The sequence below is a fragment of the Arvicola amphibius genome, chromosome 12 (assembly GCF_903992535.2).
Source record: "Arvicola amphibius chromosome 12, mArvAmp1.2, whole genome shotgun sequence".
In the NCBI taxonomy this organism is placed as follows: Eukaryota; Metazoa; Chordata; class Mammalia; order Rodentia; family Cricetidae; genus Arvicola; species Arvicola amphibius.
Window position 1 is genome coordinate 133773984 of NC_052058.2, and position 23635 is coordinate 133797618.

The window sequence follows — 23635 nt, forward strand, 5'->3', positions numbered from 1 at the left end:
CAGCGCTTGTTCCAAGAGTAACCAAATATTTTACCAGTGGTTCGGTTCGGTTGGCTTACAGAAAATGGCCAGAAATATGAACTCAGTTTCAGGTGGAGGGTTAAAATATGAATTATAGTAAGTTTATGCTTTTAAGCAAGGAGGTTCAAAATTGGACACATCTTTTCAGAATGTGTTCACATGGGGCAAACACCTACAACTGCCACGTGCCTGTCTCCTTCGAGATCATCTCATTGGTGACATTGTCAACTCCATGTTTCAAAACAAGAGAGGAGATTTTGGTGGGAACAGCTGATGATGTCCCCATGTTAGCATCCAAACGCACAATACTGCAAATGGACATGTCGCTTAAAGCCTCATGGGAATATTATTATGACATGCTTTCTAGTTCTTCTGAGATTCAGGGGCATTGAATGGATTATGGCATTGGCATCACAACCTCTCAACAGTTCTGGGGATGGTAATTAGGAGTGACTTTTGTTTTAAAGATGATTCCACTCTGGTCAGCCTTTCTTGGCTGGTGCTGATGGAGGAGGACTCTTGGGTTGTCATAGACACATTTGAAAATGACCAATAAGGGGCTATCATCAAGGTGTCGATACCACGAGCCCTTGGCGAAGCATCTCATCTTAGAAAGACAGTACTACTGAGAAAATCAATGGTTTGTTGAGTTGATGGGAAATGAAGTCTTCTGTTCTTAAGAACTCTGGGCGTGGGTAACAGCCACCTCCATCACAGGTCCTGGTGGAATCCCGGCATGTGCTCACCCACTGGCTCAAACGGCTACTATAAAGTGACGAGAGGCTACTTTCCTGGAACAGGGATCATATCCCATTCTTCTGCTAGAACAGCCAGAGTTCTCACCTCAACGCTTCTCGCAGCTTTGAAAAATAGAGAAGCCATAAAATAACTTATTAGGACGAAAATGCTTTTCTTCTGAAATGGAGTAAAGCAAACACATACCCAAGGATCTTAAAAATGAGTTGTTTTTTTTTTTTACAGAATACATGTATGTATTTGTGTGTGTGTGTGTGTGTGTGTGTGTGTGTGTGTGTGTGTGGTGTGTGTGTGTGTGCAATTACAAACACTACTTAGAGTCTAGCTACTATGGTAACTTCATTGCAGTGTCTATAAATTTGTGGATCCCAGTCTTGGTGCCAAATGCATATAAAAAGCTCAAAAGCTGTTATGACTACACCATGCAAATTTATATCCAGAGATTCCCAGGGAGCGCACTGTGGCTCTTCTGGGCCCAGTGGAGTCTCTGTCTCTGATATGTGGGTATCTCAACTATGCATCAAAAAACTTTTTTTTGAGTCACTTTTCTCCCAGAAAAAAAGTCACAGTTCTTAGTATGATAAACTCTCAGTGGATGACCCCTTCTGCCACATGGCTGGCCTTTGGGGGTCCCTCTTCAACATGTGGCTCACACCTTGAGTGACAGGGTACACAGAGAGAAACCTGAAGTATTGAAAGGGATAAGGTCTTGCAAACATTTGCTTTTCTTTAATATGTTACAACAATAAGGCCACTTACAGAATTGTTTTTTTTTTTTAATCTGTTTAATTCTTTGTCTCCTCCTACTGTTACCCATGAAAAAGAAAATTTCCAGAGAAAAGCCAAAATTCGCAGGCTCATCTCCAGGGAGAAAAGACAGCCAAGGAGCAGTGATTGAAAGAATACTTAGAAAACAAGAATGGAGGCGGATAAGGGCATCAAATTTAGTCACTGTCCCTAACATAAGATTTTGTGGATTAAGGTTTGATCTAAGCTTGGGTTTTGAAAAGTCAGACTCCCACATATTAAGGATTGTTATGGCCACCGAAAAATCAAGGAGTGTCAGTCCATGGTGGCAGTCCACACCACACACATCTTGGGGAGGGTGGTGGTGCTGCCTGTGTGGTTAACAATGGTGCCAGACATGAGGGTGACGCATGCGTGGGGTGTGGGGGTTATTAATTTCGCAGTTCTCCACTGCAGGATTTGCTTTTTATCCTGTCTTCCCAATGCTTCGTTGTGACACCTGCTCACACGACTGCAGTCGGTTTATGGATGCCCGTGATAGAAATAGTTTACAAAAAATAGATCATCTTTGTTTGTCTTTAGAAAGAGCTCATCTAAATAGTAAGTTAAGGTTGCGTCTATGAAACCGGTGCACCTTGTCTTGTTTCTACGAGCTTTAAAAAGTCCAAATACTGATGAGGCTGTGGGTCAGAAGGAACCAAAAGAGACTGTGTTTGTGTCAGGTTGCCCTCCTTGCCTCAGGAACGGTCATGGGTGGTTGTGTGATCACGGTGTGTACTGGTCGTGTTCCTGCAGAGTCCTAGTCAGTCTAGGAGGAGCGGGGTGTGCTTATGAGACAATGTCAGTACAGAAATAAAGGCTGTGAGGATGTTTCTTGAGTTTCCAAAAGTGAACAATAGAAACATTTTTAGGTTCAATCTTAATCTCTAGATAACAAAAAGTAGTTCTATCACAGAATGGAAAGTATGACGTCGCATGCTGCCATGATAGCAAGCAGAGGAAACAAAATCCTGGTAATATACATATGTATGCATATTATGCAAATATATTCATATTAACATACGATGTTATAAGAACGGTAACGTAACTGCAAGGGGGAATCACTCTAGATGGTTTTACCTCAGAGTAACAAAGAACCTGAGACACCTATGCTTCCAGTTCTACAGAGGACCTAGAGATCTGGACAAGATGGAGAGCACACTTTTGGGGCTGGATCTCATTATCAAAATGCTCCATTGTGTTCCCACAAGACAGTTAAGCTGGACCCATTTCGTGTTAACAGAAATCCCCCTCATGTACGGTACGGTGGAGTACTCATAATGGGACACCGCTTACTCCCGGTGAGGTTGCAAGAGATGGACTCTCAGACACGAGCGTGGGAGCTACCTACCAGTGAGAATCAGGTAAGACAGCTGCCAGAGACTCGCCTCGTCTGCTAACCCGATACAGAGAAGCAAACCTGATGAAACAAGCCCGTCACACAGAAGCCAACAAGCCTTGGCTGCAAACCGAAAGAGAGGAGATGAGGCGCACAACTTGCGCTGTGGGAGTTCCCAAAGATTAACTAAGAAATTCCTTCCTGGTTTTTCAGAGAAAATATCGAACTTAGGATAATAAAAGACACACTTTGGGATGACTGTGTTTCGCACCCTCATTCTTGAGGCATAATATTTAGATACTTGTCCCTTTCAATTAGAAAAAGAAAAAAAAAGCTATGACTTTCTTTAATATGCATCCTGTGTTAAATTGTCCATAGTTGCAAAATGTATGGCATGTATGCGTATTTGTCTTACATACGCAGATACTCACACTTGCGTATATAAACATATACACATACATCCTCATATACACGTGTCTTTTATATATATGCTGAGAAAGTTCACATATATATATATACAATTGTGTGTGGGGGTGTGTGTGTGTAGGTGTGTGTGTACTGGTATAAAAACTTGACAGGCAGGGTAATATTTCACTCAGTGTTAAATGGAGTCTTTGAAAAATCAAGTACAGTCACTCAGTTAACATAGTACAGCCAGTAAACTAAGTTGAAAAGGGAAAAGGTGAAGGGAAACACGATCCGGGACCATCTGTCTATGGCATTCACATCGGTGAGATCAGGGATTTTGATCTTGAGCTGGGAAGACCTCCTCCGTAGGTGGGTCTTCTTGTGCGGGATGCTTCTGTCTCCCATGTACCGCCCGTGCCCTTCCCTGGGCATGCTCTGTTTCCTATACTGGATTCCTGAGTTGTCAAAGGATATTGCTGAATTCCTGGTGTCTCCGATGCCGCCGGCGACCTCATTCATTTCGTTGTGAACCTCCAGTGATGTTAATAGGATGTTCCCATGAGCATCCACCTAAGTGGAAAAAAAAGTGACACTCAGGAGCTGGCATACCCGTTCATTTACTTTTATATGCAAGCCCAGGACAGAATGCTGTTACAGAATCATTCAATGTCACTTATGAGAAGGTGTCCATCTCTCAACCCTTTGCCTCGTTTTATAGGAAAATACCATTTTGGAACTTTAACTGCAGCTGTCAGACTGCATTTCCTTTACTTGAAGGTTCGTACAGAGGGCACTAAAGAAGAGAAATGGTGCTTTAGCAAACTGATATTTCATGTTATAGATCAGAATCCCTACTAAGGAGAAAACCAAAGCACCAACCCTTTCTAGGATTTTACCTCTGTGCGAGTAACCATCTGTAATTGGGCAGAGTGAACATGGTGGAGCACTTCCTTCCTCGGCCGCTCTTCAGCAGGTACCATCCGATCTAATGGCAATGCCACAATACCTGACTCTCAACATCTCTTCCCGATGGTTAGCTCATGAGACCTCACAGTCCCAGATGGAGGTGAGCATGGCACAGGAGAGGCGACAACAGAGCCCTAACGTATATAGCTTTCCTAGATGTGCCTTGGTAGGATTACTTCCTTTTATTGCCATGCTCTGTGGTTAACCTCTTATTGCCCTACTGGTAACTTAAGCACCTCTTAGAGATGGCCGAGTACATGTGACATTTGGTACCCGCTATGGTTTCCAGTAGACACAGGGGCATTCTTAGGAAGTTAGCTTGCTCTCTTTGGAAGGCTCACCTTGGATCCAGGTCCCACATCTGCTAAGGATGCTAACTTTCCCCCAGCACTTGCCAGCCTGCTAGCTCAGTCGCTGAAGATTTAAATTGCCAGATTGCTGTGGGGAAGCCCAGGGACGGTCCTGATGGTGCTTCTGGTGACTGCTGGGGTAGATATGGGTGTGGGTCTCTGCCTCTTTGTGGACCCGGCAGGCGTCTTCTTTCCCCAGGGCCACATTTAAAGTAGCAAATCTCTTTCCACAGTAAAGTCTGACTTTGAAATAACCAAGTTTCATCCTTGCTAATACAGCTTTAGACCTTTGGTGACAGTGCCAGGAGAACGCTTGCTTTTTTAGTCTGCTAAAGAATTTTCAGCAGCCTTTCTGTGGCTTGCAGAACTAGTGGTTGTGTGGGGGGGGGTTCCCTGGTGGAATTCCTCCTGGGATCAGACTGTAATTGTCCTGGCCTGTTTCCCTGAGCACTCGGTTCTGGTATGTTCTCCCATCCCTGGCCTTCCTTTTCCCTGGAGGGCTGTGTGATACAGCCGTGTCCCCTTTTCTTCCCTTGTCACTGGCTAGCCTACTCTTTCTTTTAGGGCTAGATTCATGGTTGGTGGATTTTCCCATGAGCCACTAATGGTCCTGCAGAATCTTACTGATGTGTTAATTTTTGTCTTCCTGCTTTTATAGAAGGCATCCCTTACTCTCATTAGAAGTGTTAAACTGAATGAGGTCGGCAGAGTGTAGTCCCGACTCCTACCCAGGGAGAGATGGGCAGCCATGTGAAGCACAGAGCGGGGTAAAGAGCACAGAGTCAGAGCTATCAACAGCAAAGCCGCCAAGGCTCGAGAAGGAAGGGCTGCAGTTGGAAAGCCCACTCAGGCTCTTGTCAGGGAGTTGCTCACAATCCTGTTTGAGAATACCTCTCAGTATTAACAGTATTAGCTGTGCCCTAGCTAGATCAGTTCTCATTTGCCAGAGCTTGAGAGCGTGTTCCGAGGGGACTTTGGAGATGAGCTTAAGGGTACAGCCCTCACGACAGTTCATTTTGAATTGCTGGTTGCACCCGATATCCTCATGTATTCTTTCCTAAGCATAGTAGCGAACTTTTCCTGCTAGAAGCAGAAGTCAGGAGATGAATATGCAGCCTAAGGAGGATTCAACTCGTGTTTGGTGGGAGGACTGTGCACGCTTCACTCGGTCACTTTGGTTTTCGCCTTGAGGAGCGGCAACCCAACCTTAGTCCTACTCTCTTAGTTCTTTTTACCTAAACGGTGCCTGATAGAAACGAGTAATGCTTTACCCTAGTTAAATTTATGGGAATCTGCCACAGCAACCCTCAGTAATGCTATAGGATGAGGGGAAACTTGAGATTCGCATTTGTCTAACGTGTGAGATAACACAGGAGAAACAAAAAAGGAGAGAGACCAATTTTAGGCCAAGGTAGGAAACACATCACAAGCAAAGACCTAAAGTAAAGAGTTCTGTGTAAGGTAGACTAGCTGAATCAACTCAAGTTCTCAAGATGATGGAGCCACACGCGCTGTGCCTGTCGGTGGGTGGAGTTCTTGGTGCTTTTACTCTGCCATTATCACCTTTCCACTGTCTGATTAATCATAATAATAGAGGATACTTGGTGAGGAATGGGGAGGTAAGTAAGAGACTGGGCCTGTGAGGGTTTTTGTAGGTCTCGCTAAGAAACTCCAACCCTATGCTTGAAAAATGCAATGTGAAAAGTCGTCTCTAAATGACAATGACAAAAACTGAGGTTTCTGAAGGACATACTTGCAGGGTCAGGAATAGAAGCTGAATTTGAGCAGTGACAAGGTGGGGCTGATCCTCCAAGGCCAGTAGGAGCAGATAAATGCCACCTGACATGAGCATCTGCCACAGTGGAATCAGGCTGTGTGCATTCTAGCAGAAGCAAGAAACAGAGGAAATCGTTTAAGCCATCTGCCATTGCACACAGACAGAGAATGTGCCGGGAGGTGATCGAACAACAGTGTTTGGGACATGGAATGACGGAAGCAAGACGCAAACACTGATAGGGAAAAATAAGGAAGATTCTATGGAGAGGGACATTTGACTTGCGGGTTGAAGAAAGAGAAGATGTCAATCAAGAGCTGAGATAACAGTAAAGGCAAAGCAGAGGTGGCATTTGTGACGGGTCAGAATCCACACAGGGGACAGAAGATAGGAAGGTTGATGTCTTTCTGTCTAAGGACACATCTGTGAGTCAGCGTCCTGTCTTCTCTTGACCCCTGTGGCCACTATCATGTGTTTGGGAAGTGATCAGATGAAGGTGGGGGGCTGTTTCTCTGAACTTCAGTGAAGAAAGCCTAGCCTGAGAGAGACCACACTTCCTTAGGAACCTGTTACTCATTTGCAAATTAAAGAATAAAACTTGACCAGTTGGTGAAGTTCTCTTGGGTCCTCTGAATGTTGAAGACAAGCCTGTAGGTGCCTGAGGATTCTCCTGAGATGGGACTTAAGAAACAGTCTTAATTTTACACAACTCTATTCCAGAGAGGTTGAAACCCTACAATGGAAGCATTATCAAAAATAATACTAATTATGATATGCAAAAGAATGCAATAATATATTAAATTATATCTCAGCTTAAAACAGCTTGGCTGCTTTACTTATGGAGTTATTTTTACATGGGTTTTGCTTAAATGTAAACCAACATGCAGAAAAATGCTGACACTTTTTGTCTGATATGTTTAAAGAGGATTAAAATTTATTAACCTTTAGACATCGCATTTTTAAAATCAACGTTCCTAAAAGAGAAGGTGACCACTCCCTCTTGTTCTTACCTCTTGAATGTAAGTCTCAAAATAGAAATGAATGGCGGTGGGGCTCTAAGGCTGGCGTGCTTTTTTCAGAAAGACAGGTGGCTTGTAATTTTTAAATTGCTGCATGAATTCTTGGTATTTTGAAGGGTCCAGCTCACACTGACTATAATTACAGCCAATGATTTCAAGGTAGGTTTTTTTTATTTTATTTTCTGCTGTGGACCTGGACAGGTGCAGCCCTCCAAAATTAAAAACATCTCATCCAGAAAATATCACATAAGAGTTTCTCTTTCCTAGGCTGTGTCACTAGATTGACACTCAGTCAGTTCTTCACTTGCCTTCCAGATGGCAGTCAAGTAAAAAATTTCTGGTTTTAGAAGAACAAGACAAGATTTGCCATTTGAGGGTGGCACCAGCTCTTCCTGCTCACTAAGAATAATATCGAATCTGTGAATCTGATTCTTGACAGGAATTATTGCTTTGCCTGGCACACATGGGGCATAGGTTCAATTGCTGGCAACCCCCACCCCCACATACACTTGTGGCTGTGTCGTGTCATGACTTTAAAAGACCGTGCCAATGGGTCAACTCTTCAGATATCACAGGATTTACAAATGAAATGCATGCGTTATGACCAAGGGCTTACTCTCGGGTGTAGCAGCAGACCTGGAACAAACAGGCAGTATGTGTAGACAAATTAAAGTGAAGAGGCTTACACTGTACCAAATGGAGAAATTAGAAGAAGAAGAAAGAAACATTTGGAACATGTATATATTACGTGTGAACTTGCGATATTGTGTGATCACTAAGTCTATGGAACGCTTGCTTACGATTTGGCAGCAGGGTCAGTAATAGTTTGCCAGCAGTTGTTGGCAGCTGGTGGCCTGAAATGCCTCCAGGGCACTTTGCTCAGGAAAGACAGTAAGAAGCAGGGTCCCTGTCAGGAAAAACTACAAGCTGTGGCTGGCTGGTCACACTGATAAGCAGAGTCAAGCTTCGTCACTGAAAACTTAAAGAGACTGTTTGGATGGACCCCACAGGCCCAGCCTTTTCTGTCTGGGATGAAGTCTATGGCTCTTGTGTTTCTCATACTCTGCATCCTGCATCCCTTAATACAAACTGGGGGTGGAGGGAGTCCTATGCCTACTTAGAAATAACAGCAAACTCTTAAGACAGGGAGGAATATGTTTAATGAGGAACTGTGAAAGCATCAAATAGATGTACACCATGAGAATCCCTGGTGTTTATGTGTTGGCTTCCAAAGCTAAGAACGGAATGAGAGCCATGTATTCAGAAAACTATGAATATATAGAGACCTCACTGAAACAGCTCAGAAAAAAAAAAAAACAACATTTATGGGGGAATATAAACCTGAAAATGGACTCCTGAGTCAATTAGAATTTCCGCTGCTTCTAATTCATATTCTTTCTACATTCTGATCATTTTACCCATAAATGCTACTGGCTTGAGTGTTTCCTTTAAATTTTGTACTTCATACTCCCAAGGAGGGTTCTGGACAATGATGTTCTGAAGGCTTGAAACAGTCTCGTTTAGCGGAAAGGAAAGAAAGTGGCAATTGTCACACACAGACGGAAGTGGAAAGAACACTGATCATGTGTGCAGTTGTCCATGTGCTCAGCCACGGAGATAACATGGCATGATTAATTCCCGTTTCCTTGGAAACACCAAGGTGAAGACATCTTGTGTATTCATAGTACAGCACGATCTCCATAGAAACCTAATAGTCTGGAACAGAGTAGATTCTCAAGTAAGATATTGAAGATAATTTTGTCTGTGGAAAACCTAGTTCTATTCAGAGACCAATTTCATCTGTTTTACAGACAGGAAGGGGCTGTTTCCACATGCTTGCAGGACTCCATACGGTCCTACACCTTTGCCATCCTTTGTCAGGCAGCATTAGGGATCCATGTTGGCACAAGTGCACAGAAGAAGGAAAGGAAACCTCGAAGGGCTTGAAAAACACGTAGATTTAAAAACATGAATTAAACAGCAGAGCAAAAAGAAATGAATGAAGGAGTAAGTCCATATTTAACCTGGTAGATGCGGGGGCCAGCCAGGATAAGCTAAGTATGGGCAGGTCACCTAAAGGAAGTTCTTTACTTCCAACCATTATCACCTGCCAGAGTCGGACTCAGCCATTGACAAATTTAACAAGAGGCCTGAGTCTCAGTAGTTTACCCTGAAGCAGTGCCTGGTTGCAGGAAGAACGGCAAGCTGAGATTACCCTAGCACCACCCAAAAACAGAGCATCCAAAGGAAATGCCTAAGTTGCCTACTGCTGTAGACAGGATTACCTGCCAGCACACACTCACCAGGACACCCCTAGACAAATGTCAGCCAATTAGGGGTCCTGAACCTCAGAAAGCCCTCAACCCCACTTTTACTACTATAAAAATCCAACATTAACTGAGCTTGGGGCTCTCCTTTTATTCCAATAGGTTGGCCGTGCAGAGAAATGGAGTTTGCAAACTTGCATAAAATAAAGGCTCTTTGCTTTTACATATGGGACTTGGTCTCCTTGTTGGATTTTTGCGGGGACTTTGCAGATTTGGGCATAACAGTAGAAATATATTATTGAGGATTTAAGGAGATGAAGACATAAAAGGGCACATTTTAAAGAACTGTAACATTTCATTGAAATCTCATTATAATAACATAATGCTTTTATGAGTAAATGTATTCAATGCCCAGTCCCTTTGGGACCAGCAGGTGAGCACTCCTGCGCAGGGCTCTAATTCTCTGCTGGAGTGGGAATCTGTGTTGTGCAGAGACCACAGCCAGCAGCTCTGATAACCTCCTAAGCCTTTGCTGCTTGGGGCGTTCACGCTTAATATTCTCCTGTTGGACTGTGACCAGCAGGAAGGATGGACCAGGGAGGTGACTGCCTGTTGCACTGCCCACCATGGGGGCAAGCAGCATGAGTGAACTGGTAATCTTATAACTGGAGGAATATTGAGCTCTTTTGAAAAAAATGGCATTTTCCATGTCAGACAAGAGCCCTGCATTCTGGAGTACCGGTCACTCCTGATTCTGTTCTTTTTAAAGGAAAGTGGGAAGGGAAGCTGGCCTCCTTGGCGCCTGCTCCAATGTTGGTTTGATAGGAACCCTGAAGGCTTGCCCTAGGAGCCTTTCACAGTATGCTGGGTCGGGCTCCCTGCCCAGCTCCCAGGAGATGAGCTGGAAGGTTAGAAACTATGGGGCCGGAATGCCTAACCTGTAGAGAGCCTACCCGGTTGCTTTCACTCTTGGAACGGTCATTCTTGGCCTTGGCAGTCTTCTCTGCGAGCTTCTTCTGCCTTTGAGGACCTCTTCCAAAGAAAATGTAGTTGACGAAGGCGTACTCCAGAAGGGCCAGGAATACAAAGACGAAACAGCCCATTAGGTACATGTCGATGGCTTTGACGTAGGGGATTTTGGGCAGAGTCTCCCGAAGGTGAGTGTTGATGGTTGTCATGGTGAGCACGGTGGTGATCCCTAGGAAACAAACACAGTATGAGTATGTATTCCCAGATCCCAGCCTCCCTCCCACTGCAATACCTTCTAAGACACTGGACAGAATGTCACCAGAACAAGCCATGTGTCTTGTGGCAACCACATCACGTTTTGGAGCAGCAAGCAGACATTTTGGTTGGGAAGCAAGCCTGCAGTGGCCTTACACAGCCACTCCTCAAATACAGTGAAGGGTGTCTGGCGAGAGCAGAAGGCAAGATGTCTGGGTCATCTCAAAAGAATGTTCTTGCTTGAGGTTTAGAACAAATGCAGGCAGTCCCAGAATGTAGCGTAAGAACTGAGTGCCTGGCTACAGTACACTGGGAGACTAACAGTGGCTGGTGACTACAGGGACGTGGTCACCAGGGAACCGAAGAGTGACTGCCTCTCCTATTCCAGGCCTTTCTGGAAGCAGAGGCTGAGAGGTTGTTATTGATTAGGGGACAACCCAATTCTAAGCTCAAAGAGGAAGGGCCAATAGATCCAAGTGCACAAAACAGATTCACTTTGGAACATTTTTCTGAAGTGGAAAAGAGTACCCACAGGCTGGGTGGGAAGGTTAGCTCAGACGAATGAGGGAGGATTCTGCTCCTGTCTGGAGTCTCTGAGCTCTTTACAAAGCTCAGTGTTGAGGATTCCTGTCTGTATGCAGGAGTCGGCTGCAGTCCTTAAGGCCAAATAAGCAGCACATTGTGTATCCTCCCAGAGCAGGACACATAGCTCCTTCTATACAGAGATTACAAATTAAGTGAGCGGAGGGCACAGTGACCAGAGGACACGCTGAGTAGAGACATGACTAGGTCTCGTGGAGCACAGGGAAGCTGTGTGTGAGTGCGTCACTAACCTCTGAATATGCCACAGCAAGAACAAGCTTGGAACCTGCCTTGGAACCTGTTATGTTACAAAAGGAAGATGCTTGGAGGCCCAGCTCTAAGGGCCAGCCTTTTCCACTAGTGCAAGCAACATTCCTGCATGTGGGCTGAACACTTGCCCCCCCCCCAATGTAAGGATTACTCCCCTAAGAAGGAGCTCAGAGAAAAAAGACTGGCAGTAATTTTTTTGTTCTCCCTCTCTCTCTCTCTCTCTCTCTCTCTCTCTCTCTCTCTCTCTCTCTCTCTCTCTCACACACACACACACACACACACGTACACACGTGCACACTCAAGCACACACACACATGCACACACACGTGCACACTCAAGCACACACATGTGCACACTAAAGCACACACACACATCACTTGTGTGGCTGAAGCCATGAGGTAGCACTGGTGTGGGTGTCTGCAGTAGAGCCAGGACTGTGGGGAGGGTTGATGTTTACTTTCTCAGCTTGCAGCCCTCTGGATGCCCATCAGCGCTCAGAGGCATGCCTGATCACCTTGTGTTTCCCAGAGCTGGCCTCGGGCTATAGAGCACAGCCTTCCATAGGGGAAAGCAGCAGAGAAATAAGGTAAGGGCTTCTTCAGCACCCTCCTCTGACCCTAGGAGACTGCTAACAGCACAGAACAATGGAGAACCGAGAGACTATTTTTACGCATAATTGCAAGCCACAGTTGCTTGTGAGATGTTTGGAAATCTCAGATGTCAGAATATTTTAAGACTTCCTTGAACGTTGCATTCATGTGCACCTGGGGACTTTTAAAAATTTGAATGTGGCAATGGGATAATTACAGTTTATGGATAAATGCGAAAACACCATGCAAGAGTTACAAAATTAGACTTTCTCACCGTTCTTCCAAAAATTTGCCACGTTCACCACTCCTGTTTTCCCACTCCCAGGAGGCAATCACCAGCAGCTGTCTGCTCGGCAATGGTAAAAGGGTGTCCCCTTGGTGGCCTCCCATGGTGAATGGCATCACATTGGTTGTGTATACGAGTGGAGAAGATGGCAACAACTCAAGAAATCAAATGGCAGGGCAAGTGTTACAATAACTGTCTGTTGAAAGCTAAGAGGGTCCCCCCACAAAAAAATAATCCCCTCTTAGGGTGGCCAATGACCTGTTAGACCTGTTATTTCTTGGAAAGCCCCCACTGACTCTAGAATCGCAACTGTCTGTGGTCCTCTGGGAATGAGGTTCACTAGGTATCGGTAAATACCCTTTCTGGTATAGCTCTGGTACCTGTTACTTAAGACTCTACTGCTTGCCTGACTCCATAGCCCTCCAGAGGCAAAGCCTGCATAGCACACCATGCTAGCAGAGTCCCAAAGACACGATTTGAACTTGAATCAGCAAGACACCCAGAAACATGGAGGCGAATTCCTTCACCATGGTGAAATTGGATCGCTGTCGTCCATTTCTGATAGACGACCTGTTTCTCATGGTGGTGATATTTTCACAAGCAAGCAGGTACAGAGTATGTGGGAGCAGGCAGCGTACAGAGGGTCACATCTGCTGGATGCTTCATCCTTGCCCCGCCAGATGATTGGATCTCTGTGGCTCTTTCTCATTGCTGTAACGAGTGTCCAGCAGCAGAGTCGCTATGAAGCGCATGACATTTCAGGGTAGATAAGCCTTTTCCAGGCTTGGGGTTGGGGGATTGCCAAAGATTTTTCATTTGTTTACATTTTTTCTCATAAAGAGAGAACTTCAAACCGTATAAACTAACAACTGCAGCACTGGATCTGTCCCTACAAATTCAGTCTCTTAATTTAGCAGATGCAAAGAAAAAAAAAAAAACAACTGGTCTAGAAAAGAGGCATCGGACAATATTAAAAACACGAAGTAAAATCTGCAGACAACTTCTGCCCAGAAATGTAAGATTTAAAAAGTCTTCCCCTTAAGAAATACTTAACAATTTAGTATGGAGTTCTTAGCCCTTGGGTACTTGATTCTTTCCAGCGTGTTCTTTTCTACATGGGACAGCTGCAGGAAACTTTGGAAGATGTCTAGCCCAGGAGACACGTGTGCAAGTTTCACGGCTGCAGATCTAGCGCAGGCATGAGCACATGCATGCCGTCTTAGAAAATAAGTTGGAAAACAGCAGCAGAAGGAGAGAGGGAGGCCTGGAGGCCTGGACTGCACCTCCAGGTTAACGGCTTTACCAGCAACTCTGTTGCTAGTTCTTTCCCTGCAGATTTCCCTGCGAGAGCTCCATTGTGAGATTCCTCCTCAGAAACTGAACCCAGAGAAAGACCGGTCTGGGCATGGCTCATCACCTCTTCTACTGATGTGTTTATGGAACACCTTTGTTCGTAAAGTTTCATAATAATCATCTGAGCAGAGAAGAGTGTTCCTGAAAATATAAGCTTCCCTTTAATAAGCAAATCCTAAAAAAAAATCAATGTCAGAACCTGTATGTTGCTTATCAATTAACAATCATTATTAAATAACCAATGGGTAGCAAACTTCACTAGGATTCTTGGGAATTACTCATAATTAGTTGCTTATTTTAATGCTCATTACATTGTGTAATTTCAATTATGTGCTATAATATCTGATAATTTTCCCCATGACTTGAAAGAGAAGAAAGCTCAAATTAATCAAGCTTTTCTGTCTGTGGCGTCATCTCGACCAGGAAATATTAATCCTTACTTTCAAATCATGCGTCAAAAACAGTTCTACGATGCAAGTATTCTGAAAACATATTTTCCCTTTCATAGGCATGGAAATTTACATTTAAGCCTTATAATTAAATTAACACATCAAGGGACTCAAGCGTGAAATTACTGTTTGCAGACAAAATGTGGCTTGGTGGGGGGAGCTGGTGCCAGGATACGCAGAGTCTGTGGTTGCACTCTGGCCTTTCCCTTCCCTTTACCTCCATAACGAGGTGGTCACTTCACCCTTTAGAGAGGACTTAATAGCAGCACATACCAAGGGCAACTCGAGCAGCGGACGCATCGTAATTGATCCAGAAGGACACCCACGAGAGGATGGTGATCAGGATGGAGGGCATGTACGTCTGAAGAATGAAGTAACCAATGTTTCTCTTCAACCGAAAACTCAACGAAAGTCGAGGGTAGGCACCTACAGCAAACACAAGGGCACAGTGAGGAGCCACAGCAGGCGGTCTGCTTCGGCTTCGCTTCCTGAGGTCAACGGCATGCACCTGAACACTCCAGGAACTGGGAAGCCACCCACTACCGTGCAGTTTGCAGTGATATTTATAAAGGAGGGCAAAGGAGTGTCTATCAGTTTGAAGATAAGGAACAGCGAGGACATTGTTCTAAGGCAAATGCTTAGATGAGAGCCGTTCCTGGGGAGGTTTTAGGATTGGAATACAGAATAACAATGGACAGGCTGCTCAGGTTTTCACTGATGACTCTGTACTTTTTATCCTTTTAAGTGAAAAAAACTTTGGTACAAGACTTTACCAGGCCAAACGGCTGTTACAAGCCATGCCGTCTGCCCATCCAGAGGATTGGAGCCACTGGCTCTGGACTACAGGATCAAGGCTAGTTCAATCACACAAAGAGCTGGAGGGGTGGAGAAGCAAATGGAATCTCAGGGAGAACTGTGCTGCACACTACAGTCCCTGCTGGCCATTAAGCGTGAAGGAGAGCCTTAGAGGAGCACCTTCTAGAATGCAAACTCCAATAATCACCCTGGGGTTTGCATTCTGGGCTCCAATCACCACCATCACCAGCGGTGCAAAAGCAGAGCCTTGGGAGGCCACATTAACGTGTCATTGGTCTGCCCTGTTCTGCATTGTTTCTCTCAGAATAGGCAAGTGTAACCTATTGCTCCCTCCTTCAACACCAAATCACCAGCTCTGACTTTTCCAGTTGTCCCGGCTCCATGTCTCCTGGGTTGGAAGGAGGCTGGCAAAGGAGAAGGCCAAAGGCACATTCTAACCACCTACGTCTTGATCCCTGCCCCAGTCTGTTGAGGGACAGAGGTCTCCACCCAAGAGAGCCTGACCAGAGTGTCTTTCCCACACCACCTCTCTTAACTGAGAAATGTTCTCATGCTTTTGCATATACAAGTGTACAGTCAATGTTTCCTTATCAGGAATCACTAAGAAGTCCAGTTGAAAAGAAATCTTTGATGTGTGTAATTTTTATTGAAGGAAAAAGCATGTTCACAGTGAGATGAATGCACCTGCTAATTGTTACATAAAGGACAGAATTCTGGCTGACTATTGATGCTACAAGGCAAAAAACATCTTGGATGGTTTCAGAGTTAAACAATGTCTTATCCTCCATGTCCCGAATGGCACTTCCATAAATATGGACAAAATATCAGAAGCATGTTTAAGGCCATATCCGAAAGTTAGGAATTCCACCCTAAACTCAAGTCGAAACTCAATGATTTTTATGAAACTCAAGCAGGAATTTTAAAATCCAAACATTCAAACAGAATACAACCCAAAGATATATTAGTCTAACACTTACATCTGAGGAATAATGCTACGACAATCTGAAAATATTTTGTTTTGCATAATTAAACCATTATGTTTCTAAAACACTGGAAAACTTAGTATGTGCAACCAAAACACTGCAGTTTCTAACATGCACGGTCCTGCGTGTGAGCCCGAGTGTTCTAGGCAGCATTCAGTTGGCACCATGTGGTATTGACAGCACACACAGTGTGAAGTCACGTGTGTGTGCGCAGAACCAAGGCCACAATGAAGCTGTGGAATGCAGCCCATCTGAGCGCTGATAAAAACAAACAAAACAAAAGAAATCTTCCCACAACAACAACAAACCCACCACAGATTCATTAAACAGTTGACCTTGAGTTAATCTCGTTCACTGCATATTTAAGAAACTTTTCCTGCTGAAAACCTTAGTTTTAAAGGCTGTAGCTTACAACCGTGACTTTGTTATACTTTTACTTCAAGACTGGCAGGTTTCTGTGTTCCCACAGACTGTACATGCCTTTTCCACACTTGGCCCCAGGCTCCTGTCTGTTTGTCCCTGCATGCATGTCTTCTGCAGCAGGATCACTCACTCATACGGTTATTACTTTATATGAAGCTGTCTTGTTTTAGCCCATGACTTCCTCCTTTACTGCTACCCACACTTCCAGCCTGAATTCCATAAAAAGAAAACAAACCATTTACTACACTCGGCATTTAAAGACTAGCTGCATGGGACTTCCTCCCTTGTTTCTAGGGTATCCGTGCAGTTTGCTTGAAGTGGCCTGATCAAATGCACATATCAGGCTGTCAACAGAACATCAACACTGTCATCAATGATGCAAAATGTGTGCAAACACAATTCGGATGCTTCCCAGTTTCTCACCAAATACATATACATGAAAACTGGTTTATAAATAGCCCTTCCCGAATGGTGCGGAGTTAGGTGATTTCCACTTCTGCAGAAGTTATAAATAGCCTTCTTAAGGACGACTTCGTGCAGCGCTCTTGTGTTAGCCTGATTCCGTAGTGCTGCCGGGCTAGTGCATGGGGCTTCTTCTGACAGCTACTAGCTTACTTTGTAAAAGGGGCCCAGCGTACATTGTCCCCATCAACACATTCTACAGATCCTACCTCCCGTTGCGAGCATGGCCCTGATGGCGCTTCTTCACTTTTAACAATTCCCATAATCATTTTCTAGGGACGAGATCTACCGCTGAGCTACATTCCCAACCGTAATTTTGTTAGCTGGATATGTCTAATGTGTTGCTTTGCTCTCTGTAGTTAATCTTTCTGTCTCATAGTTGTCTTCTCAGCTCAGTTTTGTGCTTCACGTCTTCATTTTCGAGCTGTCCGCACAAATCTTCACTTGGATGGTAGGTGAGTATTTCCTCAGTAATACGTTTAAAAATTTCAAATGGATTTGAATGCGGAGTTGGAGACACTTACCTTTTTGTGTGTAATTTTATCTGTTTATTTATTTTTTCCTCGTGGCTGCTGTGGATGGATGCAGGGGCTCAGGACTTCGGGGAAGTACCCTGTGTTGAGTTTTACTTCCAGCCCTGGCTCCAAAAATGCTTTTCTATGTGGAGTCAGTGTCTCTGTATGTTGCTAACGCTAGTTTTCAACTTGTGATCCCACTTTCTCAGCCACCTGAGAAACTAGGATTCCAAGAATACTCCATCACACCAGATTTCTTATAATTTCCCAACCTTGCTTGAGTCTTAGTTCAGAACATAATCACTGACTAACCTATTCGGAGGGGGTTGGCAATTATTCCAGAGTTTGGCACAAGGTGAAGTTCTACCCTGAATTTTGTTCCATTTTTCAAATACCATCAGGGGAATGAAACTCGTACGAATGAAAGTCGGCATAGATGTACAGTCCATGCCATGTAACTGGGGAGTGTTTCCATGCCATGACATTGAGGATTCCCATGAAGGCCTGTATCTTCAGGCCGAGACCCTCGGTCCCATTCCCATGTTTCAGAAGCACAACAGGACATCAGCCCTATCCTATACTCAAAACTCTCTTCTGAGGCCAAACGGATTAAAACACTTGGGAATGAAAGTTTCTTCATGTTCCCACAACTAACTTGCTTTAACTTCTACCATGCCTCTGCATAAGCATGCTAGTGTCCAGTCAAGGATATTTTCATTGCCTAAATATTTTCCCATTACTTCCTGACTGCAGACTCAAATCCACTGTCTTTAGAAAATGCCTTCCCCTAGTCATACTGGAAGGTCTTGACCCAATCCATTTGCTTGAATCCTTAGTGTGTGCGCTCTACAAATGTCAGTGGTCACCTTCTGACTTGTTGTCCTTCCCATTAAAATCTAATGACTGATATTCTCTGAAGTTAGATCTTTGTCAGCAGCTGTACGTTCTCCAAGATGCCTGTGAAGAACACCGAATAAGAGCCTGCTTCACACACCACAGCCGAATGCATCCACACACCAATGTGTGAAGAGCAGCATTTTGCACATCCTCCAGACTCTGCAATGGAGTCGAATATGCAAAGTGTTCAATATTCTCGGTGCGTCTTATTTTGAAATCACGTGCAGCTTCAAGATCTTAGGGAAGCAATTTTCACACTGACTCTTGGTTTGTGATTTGATGTTACTATTAGACCTTGCTAGTTATAGTCTAGTTTTCTTGTTTCTTCACTGTGGGTAAAATAATCTTGGTGTCAGTCACTATGGGTTATGTTATACCACAGGAATGAGCACTACTATGTCCCAGTGGGTAACAACAATGAATTGTTCCCTAGCTACGCAGTCGCTCTGTTCTTTCTATCCAACAACTGTAAGATGTTGTGACTCAGGTGCCACCTATACCAAGCACCCGTTACACTGGGCATGCCTCATTGCCAGCCTTTATGTCACCAGAGTGAGAATATTCAATCCTCTCCCAGAAAAGAACAACACATAGTTTTAAAATGCAAGTAAATTTACCACATTTTTTTCAAACTTCCATTTCCCCAGTAAAATTTCTTAGTATTTTCTAGAGGCTAACTTTAGAAAACCCATTCCAATACAAACTAAAACTAATACATAGGAAGTGAAGAACCACCAAAATTGTGTGGGAAATTTGTCCTCGGGCAGTGCTGGAGATACAGAGAGAATGACAAAAGCAAATTCTACAAGATCATCGGAAACGTCTGTGAAGACATTAATCCAGTTTCAGAAATGCATGGATTTCTGTACATTTGCCAAGACAAAGAGTTTAGAATTAAGAAAATATCCTATTTTTCTAATATATCTGTTTAGCAGATACATTCCATTTTGAAAAAGTGAAACACTGTGTGAGCATTTATCACCTGCTCTAGACCCTACCCTGAGGTATAAAAAGTGAGCATAGCACAAGCAAGAAGAGAGAGCGATCTCCAAGAATCCGTGACCCGTACCAGGAGATGCACACAGAGGCAGCCTGGGCTAGTGTAAGGCACCCAGAGCAACACTGAGGAACATGTTATACCAGGCATGCACATACATAGGATTTAGTGATTTGGGTTTCTCACAAAATGGCATCAAATACTCGTGGATGAGTAAATTTATTTGGATGAAGGGAAGAAACATTTATAAGATAAAGAGTACTCACAAAGGTAGAGAGGCCAGGAATAAGTTTCCTGAATGCCACTAAACTTAAAAATTGTCAGAGACAAGAGATATTTTTCTAAGTAAGGCTTTCTGTCAATCCACATGCATGTTACAGAGTGTATAAGTCCTCATGTGACTCTCCCAGACCATGTCCTGATATTGGCAAGGTTGAACGTCACAATACATGCTATTGGAAATATATGGACATTTGGGAAATTTTCCCTGGAATCATAGCCAACGGCTAATAAAATTGAAAAGATGTGAGTACCCTTCACAACGGCACTAGAAGTTCCAAAGCGGCAATAGAAACGCAGAGCCCGGGTTTGGTGCATTTGTGCCAATGCAGATATAGTCATGTCCCCAGAAGATGCTGAGTCAACAGGCAGAGGTACAGTCCCTGAACAGCTTACTGTTCCAAGCCAGGGCTTGCTTGGCAAAAGTATCCCACAAAGATGCTGATCTCAACCCTTTCTCCCTAGATGCATTGAGCGCTGTGCCAACACCAGGCTCTGGACCTCCAGTCCTCCGAGATTTACATCACTCTCTAGGCATCGATAGTTTTGAAGATCTCATTAAAAAGGTGCATACACACTGTGAAGCTAGCTTTGTAGACTGATCATAGCCCTTCCAATGTATCTGGGAAGTAACAAGACGCTGCTATTTCAGGAGCTGATGCAGAGTGGACCGACACATATGTGCCCTTTCCTTTTCCAGGCAGCATCTGAAGCGCTCTCGCCACTGTCTTCCTGAAACAGCTCCAGTACTACTCCTGGGTCCTTTGCCATGCTGTCCTATCCACTTCCAATTCACCGTTGACTTTGTAAGATAGACCCAAATTAAAAATAGTACATTTCGGGTACCATGCGCATGCCTGCAATCCCAGCACTAAGCTGGAACCTCAAGGCCAACCTCAGGCACACAGCAATGACATAATTTAAAAGGGGATTCTGCGACAATTGTGCTTCTCTCATGACTAGTCACTTCAATACATGCTGAAAAAAAAAAGTCTAGAAAAGAGAGGAAAGGAAGCAGGGAGTAGAAAAGAGAGAAAGGGAAAAGAGAATTCAGGCCGAAAAGATACCTCAGGCAGGCTGAGGGCCCTTGCAATGGCCTTTTGTTCATGCGATGCTGCCCCAGAGAACAGGTGCTCAGATGATGCAGCTTTATAGTTGATCTGGATTGTTCCTGTTTGTAAGGATTGCCCAATCTCACAGGTCCTCTATTTCCTGCTGTATACAATCAGGACAATAATACAACTAGCAATAGAAGAAAATGTGATCCATTAGCATCCATTAAAATGAAAGACCGTTATGCTGAAAATGATTGCAATCAAGAAAGTTAAAAGATAAGCCAAAGGGTAGAAATAAATATTTCCAAGGCATATATCTGATTTTAAAAAAACAATCTTAGCCGGGCGGTGGTGGCACACGCCTTTAATCCCAGCACTCGGGAGGCAGAGGCAGGTGGATCTCTGTGAGTTCGAGGCCAGCCTGGTCTACAAGAGCTAGTTCCAGGAGAGGCTCTAAAAAAGCTGCAGAGAAACCCTGTCTCGAAAAACCAAAAAAAAATAAAAATAAAAATAAAAAAACAATCTTGTATCTAGAGCATATAAAGAATGCTTACTCCTCGTCAAAAATATCCCAGAAAAATAACCAAGCTAAGAGGTAGGGGAAAGCTTAGAATAGATATTTCTCTAAAGAAAACAGACACATGGCCACCTGTTATGTGAAGAGATTCTTTGCTAGATTTCTCACTAGAAGAATGCAAGACAAACACACAGTGAGACATCACTTCAATCCTACTAGGAAGATTCCAGCCAAAACAACAGAGTGGCCAGGGACGGTGTGGAATTAGACTCCATACGGTCTGCTAATAGCCATATAAAATGGCTATATTACTTTAGTGAGCACTCTGAATGCTCCTCCAAAGGTTAGAACGTCACACAAGCTAGCAATTCCCCTTCTAAATACACAGATGAAGTCCCTGGGATGATAGAAAGAAAGCATGTCTATGCATTATCAACTTAAAATCACAGCAAGGCATGGGATGCCCCTTTACAAGTTATGGGTCAGGGAGACCCGAGAGGTCTTCCAAACAACACATTGACATTGACCTTTGTTTCCCACCATAACTACATGGTGACTCCTATGACTGAGGCAGGAAACACTGAGAAATCAATCTCAAGCCCATTGCCCATCTTCCGTGATGGCTAGTGTTCATAGCGTCAGAAGGAGCTGGATCGGCTGGAAAACACACGCTCATGATCTCAGCCAGGACTGGACCCTGTGTGTTACAGTACTGGCCTGCAGGAAAGGTCAACCCACTGGTGGAATTGCAGCATACCCAGAATTGGGTAAATCCTGCCTGCTGATTTTCTTAGGGTTGTACCCCTAGACTTGGCCTCTTCTCAACCGTGGTCAGAGAAACTTCTATTTAAAATAAGCAACAATCAACGCTGGTCTAAGTGCTGAAATAGGAGACTAAGGGTTCATCCCTAAATGGGACACCTGTATTAATCCTACCACCAACAGAACTCAGGAGGCATCAAAGAAGAGGAGGGAGAGAGAACGTCAGAGCCGGAGGGTTGTAGGAATGCTGGGAAGGGGTGTGTTTTGGACCTGATGTGCACGGTTGTCATCTTTTTTTTTTCTTTCTCATGGTTTATTTTTTTTTTTATATTTAAAAATTTCCATCTCCTTCCCTCCTCCTCCCCCTCCCTCCGCTCCTCCTCCCCCTTCCCGTCCCTCCTTCTCCCCCTTCCCTCCCCTTCCCTCCACCCATACCTCCCCTCCCTCCCTCTCAAGGCCAAGGAGCCATCAGGGTTCCCCACTCTATACGGTTGTCATCTTAATAAACTCACAGACTGTGATCCTACAAAAGACCTATACAAGACAATGGCGGTTAAAATGCCAGAAAAAGGGGGCGGGTCATCTCTGGGTTATATCCTTTACTAAGGAGCTATTGGCAGGTTATAACGGTTGAATAGAATCATTCTTTCTTAAGGATGTGGCCACTGGTAAGTTTCCCATGCTCCAGTGGGTGGCTTCATGCCTGCACACATACTGGCAGCACTCATTAGACTTAGTAGGGAATGAAAAATAAAAGAGACATTAAGTTGGGAAGGAGACATGTTAGAGAAAGCATTAGGGGTACCAAAGGGGAAAATGGGTCATGTTATACACATATGCACACACGCACACACACACACACACACACACACACACACACGCACACACAGACAGACACACACACACACAAACCATACCATGAGTGAACCTTAAAAAACTTTAAAAACTACATTCAACAGCAGCTACTTACAAAGGACTCTATTTACACATAGTGCATGGAATAGGCCCACACAGACAAATGGGAAGTGGGCTAATAACTGCTGTCTGGGCTTACAGAAGGAAGAGTTGGAAAAATAAGTGGTAAACGCTACATGGTTTCTTTTCATGAAGGGTGATTTCTTCTTGAGTTCAAGGTGAGATTAAGTCATAAAGAAGACACAATTGCAATCCCTTCATTACCGCTTTGCTTCTCTGTACCTACAACGTCTTTACTGATACAGGACTAAGGGCAACAGTTTGTCAGTATGACTTAAGTAAAAACTAAAGGTTTGAGGTCCTTGAACAGACTCTTAAAAGAAGCTGAGGGGCATGTGTTAACAGCGGGCACACCGTCTCTAAGGGAAACTCAGTTGACTGTAATCTCTAGTCAAGAAAAAAGACAGCATTTTTGAAAATGTTTAAGGAACTTTGTAGTTTAATCATGGGCTATCCCAGTCTTTGTCCATATTTTAAAATCTTCTGAAATAAAGCCAGGATACCCGTATCCAAC

The 23635-nt window shown here is 44.1% G+C and overlaps 1 protein-coding gene across 3 annotated transcripts in view; it reads right to left on the reverse strand.

Moving 5' to 3' along the window:
• Window positions 1-3538: 3538 nt before the first annotated feature.
• The window catches only part of Gabrb3 (gamma-aminobutyric acid type A receptor subunit beta3), a 228623-nt gene continuing 208526 nt past the window's right edge, over window positions 3539-23635 (reverse strand). For 2 of the 3 annotated variants that reach the window (XM_038313911.1, XM_038313910.1), the window contains exons 7-9: window positions 14714-14866; window positions 10640-10884; window positions 3539-3880 (exon numbers count right to left, since the gene is read on the reverse strand). In XM_038313911.1, the coding sequence (XP_038169839.1) occupies window positions 3539-3880; window positions 10640-10884; window positions 14714-14866 (740 nt within the window). Of the gene's footprint in view, window positions 3881-10624; window positions 10885-14713; window positions 14867-23635 lie in introns of all 3 variants that reach the window. The other variant, XM_038313912.1, reaches the window with a different exon arrangement.